General features: G+C 40.4%; 1 protein-coding gene across 19 annotated transcripts in view; it reads right to left on the bottom strand.

Moving 5' to 3' along the window:
• cacna1ba (calcium channel, voltage-dependent, N type, alpha 1B subunit, a) overlaps positions 1–12,006 on the bottom strand; it is a 114,053-nt gene that overhangs the window by 75,412 nt on the left and 26,635 nt on the right. For all 19 annotated transcript variants that reach the window (XM_047592015.1, XM_047592016.1, XM_047592018.1 and 16 more), the window contains exons 4-6: positions 3,478–3,569; positions 2,922–3,074; positions 1,000–1,187 (exon numbers count right to left, since the gene is read on the bottom strand). In XM_047592015.1, the coding sequence (XP_047447971.1) occupies positions 1,000–1,187; positions 2,922–3,074; positions 3,478–3,569 (433 nt within the window). The remainder of the gene's footprint in view (positions 1–999; positions 1,188–2,921; positions 3,075–3,477; positions 3,570–12,006) is intronic.

Raw genomic sequence — 12,006 nt, 5'->3', positions numbered from 1 at the left:
TATTTCATTTAAGAAAGAAATTTAGCAAGTGACACTGAATGTTGCTCCCTCACCACCCTCCAAATGCACAACTAATATGGTTAATCAACTGCATGTGGGGAAAATAAATGTGTTGCCTAGAAATATTTAGGCCATTATTCTGAGCAGTGTTTGCATTTATTGAGTCTGGGCAAAGCTAAGGTAACTATTGCTATTCAAGGGACTGAAGTATCTGCTTTCAACATGAAAGAATCCATTGGAAATTGTCCCTTATGATGTTAATCTCCAGTCCTAGTGGGATTTGATGAATCTGCATTACCAGTTTCAACTTGTATGTAGTGTTCACATGAAGCTCCAAGATAAAGTTATGTCAATTATGTTATTCTGGGCGTGAACTTGAGTTTTCATTTTTAATTAATTTTACCCCCAACTTGTTATCGTTGTGGGAGTTATCCTGCCAGTGTAATGGATATTGTAGGATGGTGTTCTCATTCTTAAATTGAAGTTCTAGTAATCACATGTTGCAGAGGTTCACAGAGGAGCTGATCTCCCAGTATCTCAGCATGATGTTGGGCGGACCTTGCCATTAACGAAGCTGATTGTCTTATGCACCTTCTTGTCAGGATAAAGGCAAGTTTGAAACAGAAAGGAACATGTAGCTTTCTAGGAGTGGCTAGAATACAGTCTATTAAATGTGTCATAGTTCTCTTGTGAACGCATCCATTATATCGCTAATATGTACAAGTGTAAAAGAAACAGATGCAGTTAACCTGCATACACACAGTTTCTGCAACCAAAGAAACTATCATCGGTCAGCACAGTACTATCCTACTGGAACCCCTTGAGTTGGTGATGATGGTGGAGGTCGGTAATCAGGGCAGATATATGTACACCCTACAGCATGTACAACACACTGAAGGTGATCTAAAACCACATCCATGTGCTACCTCACACCAATAACCAGCACTGTGCTTTGCGAATACCATGAAGCCTGGAAGATGTTTTCTGTTTTGGACTTACGTTGTAGAGGATGTCCACCCATCCCTCCATGGTGATGCATTGGAAAACGGTGAGAACAGCAAACAGGATGTTGTCAAAATTGGTGATGCCAAAGTTGGGTCCGATCCAGTACTCCCTGCAGGTGGTGCCGTTGCCACAGGTCCTCGCTGGCGCCTCTAGGCCACAGGGGAAATCTGCTGCCTGCTCGCCTACAAATGCACAGTGAATGACAGTTTTGATTTTTCATCTGATGTTTGCTTTGAACTCATGTCCTCTTTAAGTTGATTTATTTAAAGGTACGGACACATCAAACCGACATCAAGAGAACAAAGAACGACTCTGACATTGCCTCATTTCATCTGGTCTAAAAAACTGCACTTGAACAGATTGTAAAGACTACAGTCAACGGCCAATTGTTATATACACTGCCTGGCCAAAAAAAAGTCACCACCAACAAAAAGGTCACACGGCCTGATATTTAGTTGGACCACCTTTAGCTTTGATTACAGCAGAATTCGCTGTGGCATTGTTTCAATATGCTTCTGAGGTGACTGAAGATTTATTTCCATCCAGTGTTGCATTCATGTATTGATGATGGGAGAGTCTGGCCACTGTGCAAAGCCCTCTCCAGCACGTCCCAAAGACTCTCGATGAGGTTAAGTTCTGGTGGCCAATCCATGATAAATCTATCAAACCATAAAAATAATGTTTCTTGCTCCCTGAACCACTCTTTCAGCCCTATGAATCCTGGCATTGTCATCTTGGAATATGAAAAAATCTATTGATAGAATAACCTGGTCATTCAGTATATCAGGTAGTCAGCTGACCTCATTCTTTGGGCATAATGTTGCTGAACCTAGACCTGTGCAAATGCAGCATCCCAAGATCATAGCACTGCCCCCACAGACTGATACAGTAGACACTAGGCATGATGGGAGCATCACTTCATCTGTCTCTCATCCGACCCTGATGCAGTGTCACTCTGGAACAGGGCAAATCTAGACTCATCAGACCACATGACCTTCTTCCATTCTTTATGCTCCCTCGCAAATTGAAGCCTGATTAGTGGTTTTCTTATCGCTGATCACAATCAATCAGGATTTCTTTTCGTAATACATTTCTTCCTCTAAGACAATGGTTCCCCACTATCCTTCTGGATTTTAATAATGCGTTGGACAATTCATACACCAATTTTAGTAGTGTCTGCTTCAATCATCGAACAATAATCGGCCATGCAGTTATTATCCAATAAGAGGATCGTACCTATTCACTCCATGTGACGACTTTTTTTTTTTGACCAGGCAGTGCGAAATAGCTCCACATACTAGCAGTATACGAAACCGAAAGAGTTAGCTGGGAGCCTAGTGAAAGAGCTGTGACTTGTTTTGCTGCTGATCCAACATGTCAACTGGCAAAAAGCTGCCAAATGGAGTCAGGCTACTGGCAACGGTACAGGACCCACTGACAGAACCAGGGCCACAGACAGCTGACCATCAGCTTGGTGTGTCATAGACCTAAGTCTGTTTGTGAAATATTATCACACTCTTTGTGTTCAGTTTTATAGTTGTGTTGTGTTTTACCTTCTGGTAAAAAAAAGTGAAGGCAAAACTGTGATGTTGTGATGCATGCCTGTTCAATTCTTTTATATGTAGGAGGAACCTAATCTGTGTAAACCGACCATAGAAGTTGCCATCCTCTTATTCATTGGTCACAACATCTGTCTGTCACAAGCCACTTCAAATTAAACCCATGATTCCTTAGCAGAAAATTTAGTAGGTTACCCTACAACCCAATGTTTTGACAGCTGGAAAACAATGATCAGGTTTTATGCCACTAAATAATTAATAACAGAAAGGCTCCATCAGCACAGGACTGTCAACAAAGACATTGGATTAGCATTCTATCAATTTAAGATTCAGAGCAAAGAAGGCCAGTGTGCTTACCTGTATCCATCCTGAAGCAGGTGCGATGGAACTTGCCCATGTAGAAGTCGAGGCCGATGATGGCGAACATGAGAATGGCAAAGAAGAGCAGCAGGCCAATCTGCAGCAGAGGTACCATGGCTTTCATAATTGACTTTAATACCACCTGGAGACCTGGAGAAAGTCAAGAAAAACATGTTTTTGAGGAAGTGCATCAGGAGGTGAGAGGAAGAACAATGAACGTGACTTATCATAAAAGAACATATGTTGAAGAAAAGCCTTTCAACCTCTATGACCTCTATGACATTAATTAATCATGGTTGTTGTTACAGTATCTATAACATCAACATAAAAACAACTAGTCTGGCACTGTAGTTGCCTGTAAGAGAGACAATGAGACACAAACATTAAACAAATTATCATCAACTTGGTGAAGACTGTAGTAGACTGACAAGTTGTAGTTTTATTTCATGCTACCTCACTGTGCACTGTGTTGTGTTCATATTATTATTATCATCAGTGGGCAAGAGTAAATGTGACAGAGATGTGACTTAAACCAACCATTAAGTCAACTTACTTGGGATGCCAGAGACCAGTTTGAGGGGCCGCAATACTCTCACCGCCCTCAGTGTTCTCAGATCAAAGTCAGCCCCCACAGTGGCCAGGATCCTGCACACACAACGACAAAATTGAGATAAGATTATAGATATAGATACATAATTTGGGCAGTTTATCTACCATGCAGCTCCTTTCAAACTCTGTGTTTATGAACTTCTCTCCACAAGTGTTCATGGTCTAAGTCTGGATCTCGGTTGGGACATTTAAGAATGTGCATGAATTTATCAATTCATGTGTGATTCTGCCACCACCATGCTTCAGTGTATAGGGCAGGCACAGTGTTGGAGATTGTTCCAAACAATTTTGTGTTTCCAGACAAGGGAACGTTTTATTTGTGGTTTTAAACCTGAACCCTATATCATTTAGGTATTATCTAATGAGAGAGTTTAGATTTTGAAGTCTAGTAAAACCGCAAATGTTTCTGCCAAATGTTCTAACTCATTATAGTATGTCAGATGCAAATAGATAATGGAGCAGAACATAAAACTGATCTCTGCTATACAGACTAAAACAGGTGATAATAGAAAACACAAAGGACGTATGGCATTGTGTTGACAGGTGGCTATGATAAAATTCCCGACAAGTTCATCTCTTCCACCCTTTGTTGGCTTGTACTTAGCCTTTGTTGGATTGTAATAATAAACTATTACAATCAAAAAAGCAGAAACTAGATTCTAAGCCTTACATCTCATCTCATCTTCCGTACCACCTAATCCTGAACTAGGGTCACAGGGGCTGCTGGAGCCTATCCCAGCTGGCATCGGGTGAGAGATGGGATACACCCTGGACAGGTCGCCAGCCTAACGCACGGCTCTAAGCCTTATATGTCACAAACATTGCTTTCATTGACCAGTGTACATTTTTATGCTTAGTGCTAATACAGTCCTGCCGGCACCTCACTGCACCAGCATACCGTATACATATACGTGCGTTAGTCAGGACGCACGGCATGTAGAATAGCAATGATCCCACATGGCCGGTTATTGGCATGCGGGGTGGTGTGCAGTGGGGAGGACGGTAAGGCAAAGGAAGAACAGCAGTTCTAAATGTGCTCATTAATCATTCACAGCAGAAATTCTCATAAGCTTGACGTGGCTCATGACTGAGCCTAAACACATAAATAGTTCCCTCTGTTTCCCACGAGGGGGGTGGGAAGGTTAAGACTTCTCCTTTCAGAACCAACCATTCAACGTTCTCTCACTCCAAGTTGTCTACCTGAACTGCACTCTTCACTACAATGACACTGAGAAACAACAGCTGCTGCTGCTGCTGCTGCTGCCTGGTCCACAGTGAGCCACCAGTACCATCACGCTGGAATTGGAGTGTTTCCAGCCACAGATGGGCTGCTGCACTATGCGTCTCACAGCTTCAAATACAGACTCAGGCTTGCAGCACGAAATACACTGTATAGACTACAAATTATTTGTTTGTGTTTGTGTTTTAATCCACAGCTACGTGGTTATCACTGTGTCACGAGCCCTAATATTCATAACACCACATTGATCCTTGTTTCATTAATTATTTCATTTTATAAAAACAGACTCTCTACAGCTGTCTATAGCTCTCTGTAACTGTAGCTCTCTATTAGACCCTGGATTTTGGTTTTTCTCTGATCATAACAACTCTACTCTCACCTACTTTCAGAGAAACTTTCTCTGCTAATTACTTCCTCCCTTAAAATATCTTTTGGCTCAGACATGGCTGTGGGAAAAAGGGGTTCACTTTCTAATCAGGGCAAGCCTACAGTCTAGTCAGCGTGGTATGTTCGTTGGTTTCTCTTGGTAAATCGAAAACTCGGTTGATTAGAAATATGGAAAGACTATTTTGCAGGGTAGTTTTCATCAAAAGTGTAGTTGGGCACCAGACAAGAGAAGAAAATGGATTTTCAGTCTGTCATTTTGAAATTTACGGTGTTCATGATTAGGACGTACAGCCTGGTTAACTATGAGCATGTACTATAAAAAGACAATTGTAATGACGAAAACATTCAATTCAATTAAGTTCCTTAAATGATATGTATTTAAACCAAATCAGAACCAAGCCACGTAATTATCAAATCCAATTATTAGTCAAACAGATTCAAACACAACAGTTTCATGGACATGAACATCAAGGCTCATCCATCAATTCAGAGTCCTAACATCACGATGGTCAGCTCTACATTTAAACCATTGCAGGAGTAACTCTCATGTTCTGATAAGCTTCCACAAACATTTAAAGATTGTGTGATTGTGTGCGTAGGTAAGCATGGCCATAGGGAAGGAGGAGTTAGTATGTCCCCTTTCTTCCACAACTAATCTTCTGAACACAACATCTGACTGTATCTCAGGAAATGTACATACTTTATCATCTTATTATATAATTCTGTCATTTTTGCTAAGAATTTCCCCTCAGAGATTAACAAAGTCTAATCTCCTACCACATCTTTGGAATTCATACAGTTCCATTCCATTCAGTTCAGTAGTGGGATTACACGTCTGTGAGGGGCCTTCACAGGCAGACGTATGATAGCACAGCATGTGGCAAGGGGCAAAAAAAATATTTTAAAAAATACTTTTTTTCAAAGACCTATCACTGGACTTTCAAAGACCTATCACTGGACTTGTAAAAGATTGTGCAATGGAACAAAAATACTAATCAATCCATGAACATGAGGTGGGGATGATAATGCATTGTGCTCACACACTTTATATTAACACGGTGTGTTGAAAGAATCGTGCCAATGATACAAATTAGCTCCCTTATCAGTCAGAGATATCTGTTTGTTCATTGATGCTCCCTGAAGAAAGATGTTTGGGGAATACCAGCCCTCTTCCGCTGAAGTGACTCACTAGCAGATGTTGCATGGTGCTATCCAGTACCAAATAAACTTTGTGGACTCAGTAAAAGTGCAGTGACACAAAGACTCTGCTCTGCTGGCATTGTCTGATCTCTGTCCATCTGTCCATCTCAAATGTTGTTTATGTGTATCTTACCCAATTAGCTGCCTCCATGGCTCCCTGTGTAAGCAAAAACTACAAAAGGGAAGCTGTCCTTTTCATGAATTTGCATGACTATTAGCTACCTAAAAGTGGCTGAACTTATGACCTTGGCGACCGCAAAAACCAATACAGGAAAATTGATGCTGAATTGTATGAGATGGATTCAGAAAATCCAGAATGTGTAGCTGAAAACACATAAGGGCATGGTGAAACAAAAACAACAAAAAAAAAAATCCATTGTCAGCGAGCTCAAGACTACGTTTGCAACGTTTTGGATAAATGAACACGAATAGCACAAATTCCTGTATACAAGTTTCTTTACGAGATATTCCTTAGTTTCTGCATGGATTAAAGAGATTTGATAAGTTTGTCCTGGGAATTTCTTGCACTTTTACTTAGCAAAAATAAGCTGATGATTTTCAACATTTCAGGTGTAGAGTACCAGCTGGTTTCAGGGGGTCTGGGGGAAAAGTTATACTGCCATCAAGAGTTGAATGAGGCCCAACCACAAATGTTGGTCCTGGGGTTCATCCTGCCATTAACAGGAAAGCTACCACATAGCCCTACAAATGGGCTTCAATTAATCCCTTGGAGTTCATTATGAATCCATTAGAGCAGTTATTTTAAATATGACTAGATGGCAAAATAAGGTAGTCCTGCAAATACAGTATGAATGCTATCAGAAAAGGCACAGAATATACTAGTATATATTAGTATTTTACTTTCAAGTTTTAAAGAAAAAATGCTCATCAACATATAGATGCTTAACAGACACAAGACCCTACTTTCTCATCAGGCATGAAAGCCCTGATCTGATACATTTTTTTTCTTTTTTTCTTTTATTGCATGCACTCCTCCACCACCACTTTACCACTTTTCCTTCCACCTGCACTGTTTAGAGTCCCCTGCATATATCAGCTTTCTTCAGCTCTCCCTTCCTCAGCCGCTGACAGACAGTTATTGCAGCCATTCATCATCCCAGAGTCAGAGCAGAGAGATGGGAGGATCCCAGCAACTCACCATCAATAAAGCAGAGTTCACTTACTTAGTAAAGCCTCTGCAATCACACACAAATGATACAAGAGAGACACGTGTTGCACATGGTAGAACACAGCCTACACTTAATATAATTCTGCAGAGAGAAAGGTTGCACAGAACTGATACAGGCATCGCTTCCTAATTGACTTTGTCTAAGTCAATGAATTATCCAGACTGTCTGTGTGCGTGCTTATCACATATTTTATGAGCACTCAGAGAGCACGGTGCTGTACAACTGCACACACTGCTAACACACAAGGTTATATGGTAGATTATGAAGAGGCATGGTTTAGAGACACAATTGAGGTGGCGGTTACCAAAGAGACATCTAAAAACTATTTGCAACAAAGGTCGACAGTTCTACTTCTAGCTACCTGTGCTTGTGCCAAAAACTTCTACTTGAACCACTACAAAAAAAAAAAAACATGAAAGGAAATCACTTCAATCACTGGGCAACTGGAAGATCTACTAAATAAAATAATATTATCAGATGAGGTTCTAGGATGGTAGGAAGAGAAGTGTTGTACAAAGCTGGCCTCAGTTTAGTCATTCTAGATCATCACGTGTATATGTGGATACAATATATATGTGGAATGAGAAAAGTGTGCCCTTTGAACTTCCATCACATTTGTTTTTCTTCACTCATGCTGGTTATCTGAGCTCAACAGAGAAATCACCCTCACCGAATTGTTACACCACTAATTTGACGTGCTAGTTGGCAGAAAAGTTAACAACAGCTGTCCGACTAGTACAAACAGTGAAAGGCCGGCACAACATCATAAAATGGTCAACCATCTGTTTGGTGCTTTCTGCCCTAATTAAACCACAAATGGATGTGGAAATAGTGATGGAAATGTGGCAGTTCTGTTTTCAGCTGTTATTTATTTTGCTTTTGTTGTTTTGCAGGTGAACAAACAAATGACTGCTGCCACTTCAAATAAATACAATCAGGTGATTATGTAACAATTGAAACAGACCCAGCATGCCAGTGAGCTCACAAGCTGGCCCCTCTTCAGTAACTATTTAGTGAACAAAATGAAGTGCGGAGTAAATGTGACTAGGCTAAGCCTATTTCCAGCTGGCAAACAAGTTGGCTTTCCAGCTACAGTGGTTCACCAACTACCTCTGCCAACGCTGCCTACTTCAAAGCCTCGTACACGATCTAAGGAGCTGGGATGAATTTCCCTGTGCTGGGGAAGTATGTCATGACTTTGTTGTATTAACGAACACACTTAAATGACTACTTCATAAAATAGCTAGATTAATGCCCTGGTGGTAAAATGATCTTCGCTGTTTCAGGTGGTCACTTCTGTAACAGACTGAAATTTGCATCAGATACAAGTTGACAATGTATTCTTTACTTGAATAAAACATATTTTCTTAAAAGCAAAAATGCACAAAACTCTCTTGTCCAAGATTCTCAGTTATGGATATTTGATAGATCAGTTTTCTATAAAATGCAGTCAATATTCAGTGAAATAACAAAAGATTCTAATTCATTCTAATAGACCAAGGCCAGAAGACGGAGCACAAAGTACCCTGCCACCACTTGTAACAAGCTTGTGATTAATCAGATAATATAAACTACAAGTTATATAATTGTACAGTGAATCTGACCAGGCAACAACAGGAAAGCATGCAGAAAATGGATTTGTACACACATCAAACAAGAGAAGAAAACAGTAACGGGTAAACGTGCTAAAAATATGATCTTAAATATGATGGGATCTTTTGAATAAAACAGCAGCAAGTATAAATAAAAGATGTTTGTGACATAAGCCTGTATCACGGGCCTACTCTGATAAATCGAGTATACAAGCTCAAATGTTGGAAGCTCTGTTTCCATATTCTAAAGGAATTATTTTGACCTTGGTTCATACTCCTGCCAGGGAGAGATCCTATGGCAATAGACGGTATTTCTGCCTTCTTGCTGGTGCATCAACATTGATTTGTAATTCCTCTACTAGTCACATCAAGTAAGCTGTGTTGAATTTCCCTGTATATTTCAAGCAATGTCAACTACAACTGAGTGGCTCATGTTGGAGTTGAGTTACTTTTACTGAAAAGAGAGCAGGTGTTTCTTGTGCTCGTCCAGCCGCTGAAAAGACATGAACATGCATTTCAGATCGGTCACCATTGTTCTGGTCTGCATCGCCGCACGAAAGCTTTCCAAAAAGTACCAGAACACACACAAAACCATCCGAAATATTATATCGATATTTAGTTTAGTGCTTCGTCCATCCAGATAACTAATACTAGTGTTGCTCTCCGTACGAGACAATGCATATCATAAAGTAACAACCTGCAAAAAACAATGACCACCGCTACTCACGCGTAGCTGTTATGAAGCTTTTCTTTAGGCTAAATCAAGCTACACTGAGCAGTGTTCAGTTACATTTCTGTGGACGTGCCCATCAGGGTACAGAGAAAACTAAAGGTGCTGTGTTGTCTGATGCATGTCACATCTGACGTATATCAGTAAATCTGGCTTAAGACTAATCAGATGTCAGTAACAGGAAGTTATGTCATATGACTGGTAAACAGAAAGTAAGTGCGCATTAAAGAGAACTGTTGTTCTGTTGCATCTGAGCTAATCTATATACAGTACAGACATACCGTACTCACCGATTGTTTCATCATTGTCTACTAGGAAATCTTTATTTCTAGATAGAAAGTTAGATGGTACAAATCTACCTCGTTGTATCAAGAGAAGTTACAAGTCAGTCAATCTGTAAATGAACAAATAATTGTTTTACCTTTAATTGCAATGTCAATACACTTGCACCGTCACTTTAATCATGATTAATCGCATGATTTGCATAGTCATTGTGCAAATGAATCACACTTGTTTTGAATGAAGGGACTTGGAAGGTATATTATCCCAGTTTATCAACATCTCTGCCCCTCCCAAAGTCTCCTGATCAGTTCATAACTCAGTTCACATTGACAGTAAATGAAAATAACGAGAAAAGGAGGAAGTCGTTCACAAGTGTAAATTTATACCATCAGTATTACCAAAAATGTACTACATAACTTTCTGGCTTTCTGAAGATCAATCAAATTCCACATGGCTTGTGTACATTTAATCTAACAACTAACAAAACCTGATTCTATGGAATGGATAGTGTTGTTATGATGATTTTCCAGTGTGCATCATATAGATCCTTGCTGTGTTCTGTCTTGGTGCAGAATGTTATGAGGCTTTAGTCGTGACATCAGAACTGAAAGCGGTTTTCTGGGATGCCAGGCGGCTTCATCACCAACAGCGTCTATTACACCACTCCCAGCGAGCGAGCGCATCTTTCACACTCCATTAAAAACTATTCTTGGAGGACCTTACCTGCTGAATGCGCTGATACGCACAGCAGTACTGCCTGGGCACACGACCGCTTAATATGCGGCTCACTGTTGACTTCATTAGCCAGTTTGTCCAACAACTCATTCAATGTGAATTACAAGTCCGTCATTTACATGCCAGGGGTGGTTCACTGGCTCTGTAATTAGGGCTGTGAGCAGAGACAGTGACAAACACATACGCCTAGCTGACCCTGTATTCAATCACACAGAACGGCTGCATATATTCAGTCTGTGTAGATAACTGCCTCACTGTGTCAGTGGAAATAACATCACATCCTGCACTCAGTCTGCGCCATCCTGCTCAAGCTCAACCAGACAGATTTTTGTGGAGGAAAGTTGGCCTGTTGGGAACTGATTATGCAGAGATTTGTAGGGCCAATCAAATCATGTGGTGGACACAGTAACTGTGACGCAGTCATACACTTAATCTGAACACCATGGAGTTGAATTTGATCACAACAAAATTTCTTTTTCTCTCTAGCTTGTATTGTTTGAAATCTGCCCTATAAAGAACAATGGGTTCACTACATATGTATATATACACACATATCCACAGACTGTTTAAACGTCCTGAATTATCAGCCATTCACAGTATAATCATTTGTTGGACGACAACATTTTACCCAACAGGTGCAAAAAAAGGACAAAGTCTTGTTGGGCTTTAAATGTGCAGGTATGCACATCTTCTCCTTAATACATTAGTCTACCACAGCACAAAATGTTTCAAGAGTTCTGCATTTAATGGAAGAAATCTGATTAGAATGTGAAACTGTTCGCAGAATAACAACCTGTCAGAATAAACTTCCCTCCACTTACCCAGAAAGCCTCAGTGAGAACATCCTGTGCCAGGAAGTCAGCCCAGTGATGTGAAGAATGAGTAGAACTGAGCAGAGAGCTTCATCACCTGATTAATTCATGATCTTACAGTAGACACTGAGTATCTCTTTAAGATTGTACAACAGGGCTAGCCTGGTGTAGTCACACTCAATCTTATCAGAATGTGAGTCCGGTAACTCGCAATCTGGATTTCATTATGGAGCGTGTTTGAACCAATACAGAGGGAAAAAAAAATACCTCTGCATAAACTCGATAATACTCAAACCAATCAGAGC

Source organism: Mugil cephalus, chromosome 8 (genome assembly GCF_022458985.1).
Source record: "Mugil cephalus isolate CIBA_MC_2020 chromosome 8, CIBA_Mcephalus_1.1, whole genome shotgun sequence".
Classification (NCBI taxonomy): Eukaryota; Metazoa; Chordata; class Actinopteri; order Mugiliformes; family Mugilidae; genus Mugil; species Mugil cephalus.
Note: the sequence above shows the minus strand (reverse complement) of the source record. Positions and strands in the feature narration are given on the sequence as shown.